Source organism: Balaenoptera physalus, assembly GCF_965194825.1.
Source record: "Balaenoptera physalus genome assembly, chromosome: 2".
In the NCBI taxonomy this organism is placed as follows: Eukaryota; Metazoa; Chordata; class Mammalia; order Artiodactyla; family Balaenopteridae; genus Balaenoptera; species Balaenoptera physalus.
Genome location: NC_138883.1, coordinates 12,839,160 through 12,857,478, shown reverse-complemented (window position 1 = coordinate 12,857,478; position 18,319 = coordinate 12,839,160). Strand labels below are relative to the sequence as shown.

General features: G+C 35.9%; 1 protein-coding gene across 1 annotated transcript in view; it reads right to left on the bottom strand.

Moving 5' to 3' along the window:
• Window positions 1–18,319, bottom strand: part of CATSPERB (cation channel sperm associated auxiliary subunit beta) — a 170,760-nt gene that overhangs the window by 41,450 nt on the left and 110,991 nt on the right. Inside the window, exons 18-19 of the mRNA XM_082451224.1 lie at window positions 11,148–11,338; window positions 6,749–7,087 (exon numbers count right to left, since the gene is read on the bottom strand). Coding sequence (XP_082307350.1) covers window positions 6,749–7,087; window positions 11,148–11,338 — 530 coding nt within the window. The remainder of the gene's footprint in view (window positions 1–6,748; window positions 7,088–11,147; window positions 11,339–18,319) is intronic.

Here is an 18,319-nt window from a genome sequence, read left to right as displayed (position 1 = left end):
ACATTTTGGTACATGACTCTTTTTGAATTATGGTTTTCTCAGGGTATATGTCCAGTAGTGGGATTGCTGGGTTGTATGGCAGTTCTATTTTTAGTTTTTTAAGGAACCTCCATACTGTTCTCCATGGTGGCTGTATCAATTTACATTCCCACCAACAGTGCAAGAGTGTTCCCTTTTCTCCACACCCTCTCTAGCATTTATTGTTTCTAGATTTTTTGATGATGGCCATTCTGACCGGTGTGAGATGATATCTCATTGTAGTTTTGATTTGCATTTCTCTAATGATTAATGATCTTGAGCATTCTTTCATGTGTCTGTTGGCAATCTGTATATCTTCTTTGGAGAAATGTCTATTTAGGTCTTCTGCCCATTTTTGGATTGGGTTGTTTGTTTTTTTGTTATTGAGCTGCATGAGCTGCTTGTAAATCTTGGAGATTAATCCTTTGTCAGTTGCTTCATTTGCAAATATTTTCTCCCATTCTGAGGGCTGTCTTTTGGTCTTGTTTATGGTTTCCTTTGCTGTGCAAAAGATTTTAAGTTTCATTAGGTCCCATTTGTTTATTTGTGTTTTTATTTCCATTTCTCTAGGAGTTGGGTCAAAAAGGATCTTGCTGTGATTTATGTCATAGAGTGTTCTGCCTATGTTTTCCTCTAAGAGTTTGATAGTGTCTGGCCTTACATTTAGGTCTTTAATCCATTTTGAGTTTATTTTTGTGTATGGTGTTAGGGAGTGTTCTAATTTCATACTTTTATATGTACCTGTCCAGTTTTCCCAGCACCACTTATTGAAGAGGCTGTCTTTTCTCCACTGTATATGCTTGCCTCCTTTATCAAAGATAAGGTGACCATATGTGTGTGGGTTTATCTCTGGGCTTTCTATCCTGTTCCATTGATCTATGTTTCTGTTTTTGTGCCAGTACCAAACTGTCTTGATTACTGTAGCTTTGTAATATAGTCTGAAGTCAGGGAGCCTGATTCCTCCAGCTCTGTTTTTCTTTCTCAAGATTGCTTTGGCTATTCCAGGTCTTTTGAGTTTCCACACAAATTGTGAAATTTTTTGTTCTAGTTCTGTGAAAAATGCCATTGGTAGTTTGATAGGGATTGCATTGAATCTATAGATTGCTTTGGGTAGTATAGTCATTTTCACAATGTTGATTCTTCCAATCCAAGAACATGGTATATCTCTCCATCTATTTGTATCATCTTTAATTTCTTTCATCAGTGTCTTATAATTTTCTGCATACAGGTCTTTTGTCTCCTCAGGTAGGTTTATTCCTAGATATTTTATTCTTTTTGTTGCAATGGTAAATGGGAGTGTTTTCTTAATTTCAATTTCAGATTTTTCATCATTAGCGTATAGAAATGCAAGAGATTTCTGCGCAAATCAATCGTGATACATCATATTAACAAATTGAAGGAGAAAAACCGTATGATCATCTCAATAGATGCAGAGAAAGCTTTTGACAAAATTCAACACCCATTTATGATAAAAGCCCTGCAGAAAGTAGGCATAGAGGGAACTTTCCTCAACATAATAAAGGCCATATATGACAAACCCACAGCCAACATTGTCCTCAATGGTGAAAAACTGAAACCATTTCCACTAAGATCAGGAACAAGACAAGGTTGCCCACTCTCACCACTATTATTCAACATAGTTTTGGAAGTGTTAGCCACAGCAATCAGAGAAGAAAAAGAAATAAAAGGAATCCAAATAGGAAAAGAAGAAGTAAAGCTGTCACTGTTTGCGGATGACATGATACTATACATGGAGAATCCTAAAGATGCTACCAGAAAACAACTAGAACTAATCAATGAATTTGGTAAAGTAGCAGGATACAAAATTAATGCTCATTATAGTTTTGATTTGCATTTCCCTGATGATTAGTGATATTGAACACCTTTCCATATACCTGTTGGCCATTTGCATATCTTTGGAAAAATGTCTGTTCAGGTCCTTTACACATTTTTAATTGGATTATTTGTTTGTTTGCTATTGAGCTGTATGAGTTCCTTTTATATTATAGATACTAACCCTTTATCAGATATATGGTTTGCAAATATTTTCTCCCACTCTATATGTTGCCTTTTCTTTTTTTTTTTTTAACGTTTTTATTGGAGTATAATTGCTTTACAATGGTGTGTTAATTTCTGCTTTATAACAAAGTGAATCAGTTATACATATACATATATCCCATATCTCTTCCCTCTTGCTTCTCCCTCCCTCCCACCCTCCCTATCCTTCTAGCTGGTCACAAAGCACCGAGCTGATCTCCCTGTGCTATGCAACTGCTTCCCACTAGCTATCTATTTTACATTTGGTAGTGTTTATATGTCCATATATATACTACCACTCTCTCACTTTGTCCCAGCTTACCCTTCTCCCTCCCTGTGTCCTCAAGTCCATTCTCTAGTAGGTCTGCGTCTTTATTCCCATCTTGCCCCTAGGTTCTTCATGAACTTTTTTTTTTTTTTTTTAGATTCCATATATATATGCTAGCATACGGTATTTTTTTTTTCTCTTTCTGACTTACTTCACTTTGTATGACAGACTCTAGGTCCATCCACCTCACTACAAATAACTCAATTTCGTTTCTTTTTATGGCTGAGTAATATTCCATTGTATATATGTGCCACATCTTCTTTATCCATTCATCTGTTGATGGACACTTAGGTTGCTTCCATGTCCTGGCTATTGTAAATAGAGCTGCAATGAACATTGTGGTACATGACTCTTTTTGAATATGGTTTTCTCAGAGTATATGCCCAGTAGTGGGATTGCTGGGTTGTATGGTAGTTCTATTTTTAGTTTTTTAAGGAACCGCCATACTGTTCATAGTAGCTATATCAATTTACATTCCCACCAACAGTGTACGAGGGTTCCCTTTTCTCCACACCCTCTCCAGCATTTACTGTTTGTAGGTTTTTTGATGATGGCCATTCTGACTGATGTGAGATGATATCTCATTGTAGTTTTGATTTGCATTTCTCTAATGATTAATGATGTTGAGCATTCTTTCATGTGTTTGTTGGCAATCTGTTTATCTTCTTTGGAGAAATGTCTATTTAGGTCTTCTGCCAATTTTTGGATTGGGTTGTTCGTTTTTTTGATATTGAGCTGCATGAGCTGCTTGTAAATTTTGGAGATTAATCCTTTGTCAGTTGCTTCATTTGCAAATATTTTCTCCCATTCTGAGGGTTGTCTTTTGGTCTTGTTTATGGTTTCCTTTGCTGTGCAAAAGATTTTAAGTTTCATTAGGTCCCATTTGTTTATTTGTGTTTTTATTTCCATTTCTCTAGGAGTTGGGTCAAAAAGGATCTTGCTGTGATTTATGTCATAGAGTGTTCTGCCTATGTTTTCCTCTAAGAGTTTGATAGTGTCTGGCCTTACATTTAGGTCTTTAATCCATTTTGAGTTTATTTTTGTGTATGGTGTTAGGGAGTGTTCTAATTTCATTCTTTTATATGTAGCTGTCCAGTTTTCCCAGCACCACTTATTGAAGATTGCCTTTTCATTTTGTTTTTTGTTTCCTTTGCTGTGCAAAAGTTTTTTAGTTTGATATAGTCCCATTTGTTTACTTTTGCTTTTATTTCCTTTGCTTGTGGTATCACATCCAAAAAAAATCATTGCCAAGACCAATGTCAAGGGGGTTTTTCCTTTATGTTTTTTTTTTCTAGGATTTTTATGGTTTCAAGTCTTACATTTAAGTCTTTAATCCATTTTGAATTAATTTTTGTGAGTGGTGTAAGTTAGGGGTCCAGTTTTATTCTTTTGCACATGGCTGTCCAGTTTTCCCAACACCATTTATTGAAGAGACTATTCTTTCCCCATTGGCTCCCTTGTCAAAACTTAGTTGACTGTGTATGCATGGGTTTATTTCTGGGATCTCTACTCTGTTCCATTGGTTTATATGTCTGTTTTTATGCCATTACCATAATGTTTTGGTTAATATAGCTTTGTAATAGAGTTTGAAATTAAGAAGTGTGCTTCCTCCAGCTTTGTTCTTTCTCAACATTGCTTTGGCTACTCAGGGTCTTTAATGTGAATACACCACATTAACAGAATGAAAGATAAAAATTATTATCTCAACAGATATAGAAAAAGCATTTGACAAAATTCAACATCCATTCATGAATAAAACTCTCAACAAATTAGGTTTAGAAGGAATGTCCTTCAACACAATATAGGCCATATGTGACAAGTCCATAGCTAACATCATACTCATACTTATCATACTGAAGCTTAAAGCTTTTCCTCTAAGATGAAGAACAAGACAAGGATGTTCCCTCTCACCACTTCTACTCAACACAGTACTGGAAGACTTACCCAGAGCAATTAGGAAAGAAGAAAGGCATCCAAATCAGAAGGGAAGAAGTAAAATTGTGTCTGTTTGCAGATGACAGAATATTATATTTAGAAAACCCTAAAGGCTCTACCAAAACAGTGTTAGAATAAAAAGGTTCAGCAAAGTTGCAGGATAAAAAATCAATGCAGAAAAATCAGTTGAGTTTCTATACACTAGCAATGAACTAGCCGAAAGAGAAATTAAGAAAACGACCCCATTTATAGCACCATCAAAAAGAACAAAGTATTAGGAATAAATGTAACCAAGGAGGTGAAAGACATGTACACTGAAAACTATGACACCAGTGAAAGAAACTGAAGATGACACAAATAAGCTGAAAGACATCTCATGTTCATGAATTGGAAGAATTAATATTGTTAAAGTGTCCATACCACCTAAAGCAATCTACAGATTGTAATTCCTATCAAAATTCCATTGGCATTTTTCGCAGAAATACAAAAGAAAACCCTAAAATTTGTATGCAACCACCAAAGACTGTGCATTTCTTACAAGCACCCAGGTGATGCCAATGAAGCTGGTCCAGGGACCACATCTTGAATAGCATGGACTAGGTTTTTCTTCAGAGGCAACTGAGTTGATTTGCTGATTATTATTTGTTTCTTCAAACTGAACAAGTTTAAAATATAAAAAATTAGTTGTTAAATACAATTAAAGCTAAAATAGTTAGAACATTTGGGATTTGTACTGGAATACAGAGAAATAACAAAGGAACAGAATTTTTAAAACCCAGAAATGGTCAAAATAATAGGTAAATTGCATTGTTTTTAAAAATCAGTGAAGAAAAAATACATTATTCAATAAGTGATGTTGGAACAACTACCTAACCACCTGTAATACACCAAAACAAAGTGTAGATAAATTAAATAATTAGATGGAAAGTTAAAGCCATAAAATTAAAACCCTAAAATTACTTGAAGGAAATATGGACAATTAGTCATATAATCAAAGAGAAAGTTCTAAGGGTTTCAGAAAGAAGTTTTTTCAGAATATTTAGTCCACAATACTGACGGAAATAGAAATACATGTCTCCAATCTTTTTCAAAGCCTATAATTTTCATTTTTATAAATTGTACTTGGTTATGTTTTTCAAATAAGCTTGTTTTTTTTAAATAGTGTTTTGTCCTTTCATTATGGTTCATATGCTTTCTTTTATCTCTTTAAGAGTTTTACATATTTTATACTTTACAATTGTTTTTATAGTGTCTTTCTGATTTTTCCATTAACTCAAGATTAAAACTTTGTTTCCTATGCTTGTTGAGTTTCTCTTATGTTGGGTCATTTCCTTACATGGTTTTAAAATTCTTTTCCTCAACTTATGTTCATGAAGATTGATTTTTCCGTGGAATTCCATGTTACCTTGTTTATGAAAGTATTCCTACAGAGGGTTTTGTGCTTCCTTATGCTGGGACCCAGGCATTGTAATGATGTCTCAGTTTGGGATTCTTGTATTTGGTGGGTAGTGTCTAGGTGTTACACAGTCTTGGAGTTTGGGTTTTTTACAAGAAATTCTTTGAGTCTCGTGGAGATGACAATCTCCCTACCTCTTTCTTTGAGTTGTTGGGTAGTGTTTTCCTTATCCTCTCTTCACCCTTCATGATTTGATGGTTTCAGCTTTACTTAATGTTCTCATTTCCAACTTCCTACCACAAGGTAGAAATGTCTAAAGGTCTACATCTTCTACCAATGTTTGGGCATTAAAATTCATCCCACTGCCTATATGGCCTATGTCTGAGCCTCAAAACCTTCCAGGAGCCACATATTAGCTAATTTTTTCGACTTTGAGTTCCCTTTTCATTTCTGGTGACAGGATTTTCTATTTTCCCTCCCCTTCCTTCCATATTTTCCCCTCAATTTCTAGCTCAGTAATTTACTAAAATTTTTTGTTTTATTTCTTTCCAGTATGCCATTTCCCCATCAGTTTTAGTAAGTTTTATATTAGTTTTGTAATAAATAAATACCTTGAAAAATGGAGAAAAGTATAGAATTCTATTTAAAAGTCTTTTTTTTTTTTGGCTTAAAATAAATACTTGAAATGATTATAACAACACCAAGGTAATTATAATGTTTTCTTTTCAGAGGGCAGCAAAAATCTAAACTAAAATCCTGTGTATATTTGGGCTGGCAATTTAAGCTTATTTATAAAATAAGGATTATAATCTAGCCTTTTAGGGTTGTTATAAACATTAAATTTTAAAATGAATAAAAAAATCATTTAATACAGAGCTTTGCATAAGTGCTCAATAATTAGAACTAATACTGTTATTGGTAGAATGCCACCTACTACAGAAACCAAAGATAAAGGAAATATCAAAGACTATATTTTACATTCAAGAAAAGCAATAACATCTCCTTTTGATATATCCCAATAAAAATAAACTTACCTTTTGTATTAGGTATGACTTTAATTTTTAAAGCATGAGATTTCCCCAGATCAATGTATTTCAGGACATTGAGGGATAGTGAATCATCATGTTGTTGAAACCAGTAATTACATGGTTTTGAATGTATGTTCCATGTTCGTCCATCCCTTTGTCCAAAGTTGTATAAGAACCAGGAGCCTTTTAGAAAGGTCATATTGTGGGGTACTGTTTCAGGCATGGTAGCGATAGCTAAAGCATTCTCATTATCTAAAATCCTTGTGATCAGGAAGCTGCTGTAACCGGGAATCACCACAGTCTTTTCTATATCCGAATCTTGAAATGAGGAAGTAACACCTGAAGCTAAAACAGGAATGATTTGGTATAAAATAAAACAGCCAATGTTCTGCAAGCAATACTGGTGGACATAACTGAGGAATACACTAGTTGAGTTTTTAAATTATGGTCTTAACTAGAGGATACATTTGCCAGATTTCAGGTTATAATTCAAATTATTTTGTAGAAAGTGTATAGCAAATATGCCAAGCACAGTTTTTACTGTGAAACTAGTTCTATAAAATTCTCAGCAGAAAAAAACCACATAGGGCTAAGTAATTATAAGAAATCTGATTTCTTTACCATAGAACTGGTAGGAGCCTTAATAACCCAGAGTCTTTATTGTGATTTTATAAGAGAAGAATAATGTAGCTAGTGTTTTCCCTAGGGCCTAAAGGTCTGCCTATTACATAGCAGATGCTCAATAAATATTTGTTGAATAAATGAATAATTGATTGCTTAAGAAGAGCATGAAGATTTAGAAGAAAAGAGGCTTGAGGGCAGGACCATAAGGAACACCATCATGTAAAAATGGGAAGGAAAAAAAACTCCACAAAGGAGACAAAGAAGAAATGATTGGAGAAAATCCATCAGAGAGGATATGAGGGAAGCCAAAAGATGGCTGTTTGAAGGAGAGGGAAGTCATCATTTTAAATGTTTTTGAAACATGTCAACAATGATACTCACCTCGTTCTGAAAAAATAAGTAGAAGTAGTCAGAAGAGAATCTCATAATTCCCTTTATTATGCACACACGCTCTAATTTTTCCCATTTCAACAAACCAACAAAAATCCTTTCCTACAATCCCTCCAACTACCACATCATTTCTCTCCTCCCCTTCATTGTGAAATTCCCTGAAAGGGCTGCCTTTATTCACTATCTTCAATTCCTCGCCTCTTGTAAGTTTTTAAACCTAACCCAATCAGACTTTTGTCTACATGACTCCATCCAACAACAGCTTTTATCAAGGTTACCAAGGACTTGACACAGATCTATTGGGCAGTTTTCTCTCCTCGTCTTACCACACCTCTTGGCAGCATGTAGCACAGCATCATTCCCTCCTTCTTAAAGTACCTTCTTCACTTGGTTTCTGAGACACACTCTCTTAGTTCTTCTCCTAGCAGACCATCTGGTCTTCCTGTTCTCTGACCACTAACTGTTGGACCTCAGACTTTTTCGTTTCTATACCTACACTAGCTTTCCCAGTGATCTCATCTGATCTCATAGCATTAACTGTCATATATGCTGACCACTTGATTCCCCCCCCCCCTTTTTGAGATATAACTGATATAAAACATTAGTTTCAGGTGTACAACACAATTCGATATTTGTATGTATTGCAAAATAATAACCATAAAAATCTAGCTAACATCCATCACCACACACAGTTACAACTTTTTTTCTTGTGAGGAAAACTTTTAAGATCTACTCTCTTAACAACTTTGAAATATACAACGCAGTGTTAGCTATAGTCACCATGTTTTATATTACATTCCTATGACTTATTTATTTTATAATTACAAGTTTATATCTTTTGATCCCTTCACCGAACCCCCACCTCTGGCAACTACCAATCTATTCTGAGTTTATTTATTTGTTGTTTGCTTGTTTTTAGATTTCACATATAAGTGACGTCATACAGTATTTGTCTTTCTCTGTCTGACTTATCTCACAATAATGCCCTCAAAATTCATCCATGTTGTTGCAAGTGGCAAGATTTCCTCCTTTTTTATGGTTGAATAATATTTTACTGTATATATATATATATACAAACCCAATTTTCTTTATCCATTCATCTATCAATGGACACAGGTTGCTTCTATATCTTGGCTACTGTAAATAATGCTGCAATGAACAAGGGGGAGTATATATCTTTTCAAGTTAGCATGCTCATTTTCTTTGGATAAATACTCAGATGTGGAATTGCTTGATCATATGGTAGTTCTATTTTTCATTTTTTGAGGAACCTTTATATTGCCTTCCATAGTGACTGCACCAATTTACATTCCCACCAACAGTGCACAAGGATTCCCTTTTCTACACATCCTCCCCAACAATTTTTATTGCCTGTCTTTGTTTTTTAATATTTATTTATTTGGTTGCACTGAGTCTTAGTTGCAGCTCCAGGGTTCCTTAGTTGTGGCTCACCAGCTCCTTAGATGCGGCATGGGGGCTCCTTACTTGTGGCATGTGAACTCGTAGTTGCAGCATGCATGTGGGATCTAGTTCCCTGACCAGGGATCGAACCTGGGCCCCCTGCATCGGGAGCACAGAGTCTTATCCACTGCACCACCAGCGAAGGTGAAGGTATGTATTTACTGGTGGATAAATACATACCTGCACCAAAGAATGTATATGTTAACATGTTAAGGCTGAATACATACCACCTTATGTATTAAGGTGGATAGGTATGTATTTATTGGCAGTTTGTTAATTGTTTCCTAGGTGTTTTATACTTTCTCTGTTCCTTTCTTCTTTTGCTCTCTTTCTTTGTGATTTGATGATTTTCTGTGGTTATCTGTAGTGGCTTAGATTCCTGTTTATTTTGTGTATCTACTATAGGTTTTTGCTTTGTGGTTACCACTGGGCTTACATAAAACAACTTATATTTATAATAGTCTATTTTAAGTTGATAACAACTTAAGTTTGAATGCATTCTAGGGCTCTATATTTCTACCCCCCCCAATTTATGTTTTTGATATCACAATTTACATATTTTTATCTTGTGTATCCATTAACTAATCATTGTAGTTAGTTTTTTTACTACCTTTGTCTTTAACTTTCATACTAGCTTTATAAGTGATTAACTACCACATTTACAACATAAGATTATTCTAAATTTTACTATATATTTGCCTTTGCCAGTGAAATTTATACTTTCACACATTTTCCTATTACTGATTAGCTCTCTTTTGTTTCACCTTAAAGAAATTCCTGTAACATTTCATGTAAAGCCAGTCTAGGATGATGAACTCGTTTGGTTTTTGCTTGTCTGGAAAACTCTTTATCTCTCCTTTAATTCTCCATGACAATGTTGCTGGTAGATAGATATACTTGGTTGGCAATTTTTTTCTTTCAGCACTTTGACTATATCATGTCATTCCCTTCTGATGTGCAAAGTTTCGGTTGAAAAATCTGCTGATAGTCTTATGGGGGGGTTCTACTGTAGGTAACGAGTTATTTTTCTCTTGCCACTTTTAAGATTCTCTTCTTGTCTTTAACTTTTGACACTTTAATTATAATGTGTCTTGGTGTGGGTCTCCCTGGGTTCATTTTACTTGGAACTCTATAGGCTTCCTGGATCTGGATGTCTGTTTCTTTCCCCAGGTTATAGAAGCTTTCAGCCATTATTTGTTCAAATAATTTTTCTGCTCCTTTCTCTCTCCTCCTTCTGACTGCTCAAATGTATTTCTCCAGTCCAGAGGTCTTTCCTGAACTCCAGACTTGTCTTTCTATATATCTACCTTATTTTTCCACTTGGATGAGTAACAGACATCTTACATTTAATATGATCTCTCACCTGATTATTGCAATAGCCTCTTAACTGATTTCTCTGCTTTCCTTCTTGCCCTCTCTCTGTCACATGCCCAGTCTGTTCTCAACAGAGCAGCTAGTTCAATCACGTCACTTTCTGCTCAAAACACTCCAAAGGCTCATTTACTCAGAGTAAAACCCAAATCCTTACAATAAACTATATTAACTTTTGCTATGTATCTATCATATAATCCTTTGAAATAGAAATATGCTACATGACAGTGATTCAAAATTATTTCATTATGTAGGGTAAAGTCTGGACTTCTTGACTTTTCTCACTGTTCCTGAGCACTGTTTAAGACAAAATAACATCATATTATAGAAATAAATGATAGGTGTTACTATTGATGAAATATCAATGAAGTGATAGCTAGGTTTCATTATATTAGAAATAAAGAATTCCTCCAGGAATCTAAGTATATGTAGACTTCTGTAGATTACCAATTGGACTAAATTTTGAAATCTATTGTTCTATAAAAGAGCATGAACACTCTTCCCAAAAGATAATTTCTCATTTTCCCCAGCCATCAGAGAGATATATTACTACACTTACTTTGTAATTGAAGACTAAGCTTATAGGAGAAAGTTCCAGCTTGATTAATGGAAAGGGAACTAGACAAACAAGAGCTTTCATGCACTTCCTCTATTCCAAAAGGGTCTATAATTTCTGCAATAACTGACGACAAAAATCCTTCAGGAGTGTTATGTTGCAATATCTTTCTTATGTAAGCTGTTCCAGTTTTCCTAAAAACAAACCAACAAACATCATGCAACTTGGGTGAAACAGTGGCTTAAATTGGCAAGTTCATAACCATATAATTTTATAAATAAAATTTACCACAAATGGCTAACAAATGAATATTTGAGTAACATTTGTTCAACCTCATTAGTAATCAATGAAATGTCAATTACAGCAATGGGATATGATTTTTCACCTATCAAATTAGGAAAGGTTTTTAAAAGACAGTGTTTAATAGTGGTAAGAATTTAGTGGAGATAGGCACTAATGGGATTGTAAACTGGTACAAGATTCCTAGAAAGCAATTTGACGTTATGCATTAAGAGCTCTAATATTATTTTTTTCACCCTCTGATTCCATAAATCTACTGATAGGGTTCTATCCTAAGGAAAAAACTTGAAACACAGAGGGGGAGAAAAGCTTTCCATACAAAGATGTTCACCACAGCATTATGATAAAAGCTAGAAATAAAAATGCCAACAATAGGAAAATTAAGTAAATGATAATACCTGATCTACCTAGGCAAAATACATCTATTAAAATGCTACTTACAAAGAGTTTTTAATTACCTAAGGAAAGTGGTCACATTATAATGTCAAAATGAAAGAAGCATAGTGAAGAATGTTGAAATGCATGTTGAAAAGGACTAATCAGTAATTCATCAAGGTGTTAACAGTCATGATTTCAACTGTCTTCTTTATATTTGCCTGTCTTTTAGGAAATTTCTACAGTGAGCATGTGCTTTATAATCAAGAAAAACAACCTATTTTTAAAACGTTAAGCTAAGATATCCATGTGCAAAAAATAAATCTACACAGAGACCTTACACCCTTCACAAACAGTTTAACTCAAAATAAATTACCGACTTAAACATAAAATGCAAAACTCTAAAACTCCTAGAAGAGAACATAGGAGAAAACCTAGATGAACTTGGGTATGGCGATGACTTTTTAGATACAACACTAAGGACACAATCCATGAAAGAAAAAAATTGACAAGCCATACTTTATTAAATTAAAAACTTCTGCTCTGTAAAAGACACTGTCAAGAGAATTAGAAGACAAGCCATAGACTGGGAGAAAATAGTTATGAAAAACATATCTGACAAAGGACTGTTATCCAAAATAAACTGTAGGGGAGGAATAAAACCTCTTTTTCCTCTGCCCTCCTAGGTTCTGTGCCTGGGACCCTAGAAATTAAACTGATGAAAGCCAGATTAACAATAAAAAATGAACACTTTATTAATGTGTGTCATGCTTACACAGGGGAGACACCTCAGTGATGAGTAACTCAAAGGGGTGGTTAGAACCTGGAGCTTGTCTAGCATCTTAATAAAGGACAATAAGTTTGTGGAGAAGTGACAAGATAAAGAAAAAGGGGCTAAGGCTTTTAGGGGTGGCAAACAGTGGAAAAGTAAATATATGGGAGAAACTATTGGAAGAAAAGGGTTGTTTTTAGTAATCCTTGTTATGCAGATTCCTCTCAGTGTCTCTGAACTGGTAAGAGTCTCCAGTTGTCTCTGGTGATTAGGAATCATCCTGCCTTTCTTGGTAGAGAGGTGGAGGGCAAGGGATTTTTTCATATGTCTGCTTCTTCTTAATTGCCTTAGGCTAAAAATAATCTTTATGCCAAAGTGGTATATTTTGGATTGCCATATGCCAATCCCCTACAATACAAACAACTCTTAAAACTCAAAAGTAAGGGGCTTCCCTGGTGGTGCAGTGGTTGAGAGTCCTCCTGCCAGTGCAGGGGACACGGGTTCGGGCCCTGGTCTGGGAAGATCCCACATGCCGCGGAGCAACTGGGCCCGTGAGCCACAACTACTGAGCCTGCGCGTCTGGAGCCTGTGCTCCGCAACAAGAGAGGCCACGATAGTGAGAGGCCCGCGCACCACGATGAAGAGTGGCCCCCGCTTGCCACAACTAGAGAAAGCCCTCGCACAGAAACGAAGACCCAACACAGCCAAAAATAAATAAATAAATATATTAAAAAAACAAACAAAAAAACCCCTCAACAGTAAGAAAAGAAACAGCCCAGTTAAAAAGTGGGCAAAAGGTCTAAATAGACACCTCACTGAAGAAAACATGCAGATGGCAGATAAACATATGAAAAGATGCTTATATGCATCATATATCATCGGGAAATGCAAATTAAAGCAACAACTAGATACCACTATACGCTTATTAGAATGGCAAAAGTCCAAAATATTGACAACACCAAATATTGGTGAGGATGTAGAGCAACAGGAACTCTCATTTACTGCTGGTGGGAATGCAAAATGGTACAGCCACTTTGAAAGCCACTTACCATATGATCCAGCAATCAAATTCCTTGGTACCTATTCAAATGAGTTAAACACAAAACCTGAACAAGGATGTTTATGGCACCATTATTCAAAATTGCCCAAACTTGGAAGCAACCAAGATGTCCTTCAGTAGGTGAATGGACAAAAAAACTGTGGTACATCCAGACAATAGAATGTCATTCAGTGGTAAACAGAAATGAGTTATCAAGTCGTGAAAAGACATGAAGGAAGCTGAAATGCATATTACTAAGTGAAAGAAGCCAATCTGAAAAGCTACACACTGTGTGATTCCAACTATATGACATTCTGAAAAAGGCAAAACTATGGAGACAGTATAGATGTCAGGGGTTAGTGGGGATGGAGGGATGAATAGGCAGAGCAGAGAGGACTTTTAGGGCAGTGAAAGTATTCCGTATGATATTTATAGTATAAGGTGGATATGTGTCATTACATAATTGTCAAAAGCCATAGAATGTACAACACCAAGAGTGAACCCTAATGTAAACTATGGGCTTCAGGTGACTGATGATGTGTCAGTACAGGTTCATGGATTGTAACAAATGTACCTACATTATACTATAGTATAGTGTCCTACACTATGGTGTAGGACATCAATAGTGGGGGAGGTATGTGTGGAGAGGGGGTATATGGGAACTCTACTTTCTGATCAATTTTGCTATGATCCTAAAACTGCTCTTAAAAAATAAAGTTTATTACCGTAATTTTAAAAAATTAACCTCTTTGTATCTGAAGTCATTGACCAATAGCCAGGCTATTACTGAACCTGTCTTCCCACTTCTCCCACCACTGGCGAGGTAAATGAGCCTCTTGTACTCAAGTGTCTAGGATGGCTCTTGGGGGGTGATCAAGCTCCAGTCTTCCAGGAGAGGTAAGAAGTCAGCTTTTAAAGGAGGGAATGTGGTTTGGGCAATGAAGGATGGGCTTAAAATTAGGAGTCAGGGAGTTCCTGAGGTGGAAAGGAATATCTGTTGAGGGGGGAAAACACTGCAAAAAGACAATCACCATCAAACTTAACTGCCTGAAACACTAAGCTCCCATTCCAGTACCCATGCTGTTTTCCCAGCCCACTGCCCTCACCCCATGCCAGTGAAGCTGCTTTAATCAAGGTTACTACAGCCTGGAATGTTGCCACATCCAAAGGTCACCTCATTTCTTTGTTCTTATTTTACTCAGTCTCTCAGCCGCATGGGTCACAGTGGTCCACTCCATACTTTCCAAAACACCCACCTCCCTTGGCTTATAGGATCCCACATTTCCCTGGTTTTTCTTCTATCTCACTGGCTGCTCCATCTTCGTTTTCTTGGCTGGGGCCTCCTCTTCTGCCTAATCTCTCTTCCTGAAGTGCCCAAGGCCTTTTCTTCTCTACAGACATGCATTTATACAGGAACAACTGCCAAATGCAGAGCTCCTGCTCTGAGTTTGTGTGCTATGCATTAGTACATCCATGCAACTGCCAACTTCACATCTTCACTTGGGTACCTAACAGGCATTTCAAAGTTAATATTTCTAATATGGAACTCTCACTCACCCTGCTTAACTCTGCATTCCTCATCTCATAAAATGACAGCATGATCTACCTAGCTGCAAACCAAAAACCTAGATAGTTCTTGATTGCTCTCTTGCTAATACCCACACCAGGCAATCTGTCATCAAATCCTGTCTTTTCTCAAGTGCACCTGCTTCAACCGCCTTCATTTCTCACCTGTATTACTTCAATAGCTTTCCAAGGGGCCTGGAAACTTTGACTTCTCATTATGTCCTATACTTTTCACAGCAGAGTGATCTTTTCGAAAATAAAAATAATTTCACTCTCCTATGTAAAACTCTCCAATGGCCTCCCCTGGCACCAAGAATAACACGTAAACTCCTCATGCAGCCTACAATGCCTTATATGATCTGGCACTTACCTACCCCCTCGCTCACCTTCCACCACACCATCTCACTCTGCACCATCCACACCAGCCTCCTTCCTGTTTAGTAAATACACCCACATATTTTCTTGCCTCACTGCATTTACACTTGCAATTTCTTTTGCCTGGAAAGCTCTTCGCTCTTTGTTCTCAGCTGTTTGCTTATCCTTCTCACTCCCTCTGTCACCATGTTTACTTTCTTCATAGCATGCATTAGATCTAAAACTATTTTGTTTTTTGCTTACCTGTTTATCATCTGTCTCTCTTCATTAGAATGTCACCTCCATGCGGGCAAGGACTTGTCTATCTTATTCACCACTATATTCCCGGTCTTAGCATAAGACTTGATGTGAAATAGTCACTCAATAATATTCATGGAATTAACAAATAGCTTTACCAAAAACTTTGTGTAAATGTTGATGATGTTTTCTTTCTGAGCAATTTAGTAGAATTATTGACATTATCACTTTTAGGATTTTGTGGAGATTCTCAAAAACAATTGACCTTGTTACGAAATGAGAGAAGTTCCTTCTCAATACTTCACCATTTGTGGAACGACTATACTTCCCATTATCAAGCAGATACAGTTTTTTTAACCTGTGGGTATATAATCAATTCCCACTGTGGAAAGGATTTTGATTCAGTATCCAACATCTCGTAGGTAGTGCCCCCAAAATCCAAAATCCTTGCTAATGTTCTGAATCCCTTGTGTTTCATCATCGAATCTTTCTTTAAACCATTTTTAAAAATTGAAGTATAGTTAATTTACAATGTTGTGTTAATTTCAGGGGTACAGCAAAGTAATTCAGATATATATATATATATATATATATATATATATATATATATATACTTTCAGCTTCTTTTCCATCATAGGTTATTACAAGATATTGAATATAGTTTCCTGTGCAATACAGTAGGTTCTTGTTGTTTGTCTGTTTCCATCATCTAACCTTAGTTCCTCTTATTCCTCAAATTCTCTTTTGAATTCCAAGCCTACTGTTTGTCATTTCCACACTGCATGATTCCTCACCCAACAGTCTGTGTGCCACAAGTACCTGTCTTCTTAAGCACAATATGAGAACCTCAGATTCCCTCACAATAATAAGACAAGATGTGGCTGGATGTGGCACACAGAAGACAAGTATAGATGTGTTTTATAAAGCAAAGAGCCAGGCAATAGAGTAAAGGAATGAAAATTACTCTGGATCCATTGTCCTGTTGAGTCTACCTCCCAAATATCTCTCAAATCAATCCATTCCTCTCCATTTCTACTATCAACATCTTAGACTGAAACACGAAAAATTTTAGCCTATACTATTGTGAAATCCTTCTAACTGATCTCAGTGCATCCACAGTTGTTACCCTCTACTTCCTTCTCCCCATGTCAGCAGAGTGGTATTCTAAACAAAAGCTAGGCCATTTGAGATAAATGGGAGTTTATGAGTTTAAAGAAGGCAGGAGTAATGGTGTGCTGTGCATTTCATCTCTCATCTCCATTCTACCCTACATGGAGAAGAAGAAAGGGATTCTCCTCATGATATGTCAAGAAGGGCTTCCAGGGGACCACTTTATAACTTGAAATATGCCTTCTGAGGTTTGAGGGACATAGGGACCAGAGTTGGACTTATCCTGAGAAATATAAGGAGTGGAGACAAATCAGACACCTAGAGTTTAAAGTTACATATGTGGTGGGAAAGGGAGAAAAATGTTAATACATTTTAGACTTTAAGTTAACACACATGTGAAAATCTTAGATAACACTAAAAAAAAGAAAGGAGTATGAAAGTCCCAATCCAGTAAAAGAAAATAAAATGGAAGAGGGGAATAAAAGAACCTTAAAGTGAGGTAAACAAAAGAGAACAAAAAAGGAAAAATTAAAAAAGTAGGACAAATAGCACAAAAGAAGATGGTATGAATAAATTCAAATACATTGGGTTGGCCAAAAAGTTCATTCGGGGTTTTCCATAACTCTCCAATTAAAAGACAGAGATTGGCTAAAAAAAGCCCACAAAACCTATATATGTTTTTTATGAGAGATACATAAGGAAGGTGGCAGTAAAAGGATCAAAATCATATACTAGACAAATATTACCCAAAGAAGGCTAGTGCAACTATATGAATAACAGATTAAAAACAACAAAAACAACAAAAATAAAACAAAAACCATGGTAACAACAAAAAGATAATCTGATTAAAAAGTGAGCAAAGGACTTAATTAGACATTTCTACAAAGAAGATATACAGATGGCCAATAAGCACATTAAAAGATGCTCAACATCACTAATAATTAGAGAAATGGAAATCAAAACCACAAGATATCATTAGAAAGGCTATTATAAAATAAAAAAATAGAGAATAACAAATGTTGGCAAAGATGTGGAGAAATTAGAACCCTTGTACATTGTTGGTGGGAATACAAAATGGTGCAGCTGCTGTGGAAAACGGTATGGAGTTTCCTCAAAATATTAAACATAGAATTACCATATGATATAGCAATTCCACTTCTTGGTATACCCAAAATAACTGAAAGTATGGTCTCGGAGAGATAGCTGTACACCCATGTTCATAGCGACATTATTCAGAATAGCCAAAAAGTGGAAGCAACCCATGCCCATCAATAGAGGAATGGATAAGCAAAATGTGGCATATGCATACAACAGAATATTATTGTCTTAAAAATGAAGGAAATTCTGTCACATGCTATAACACGGATGAACTTTAAGGACAGTATGCTAATTGAAATAAGC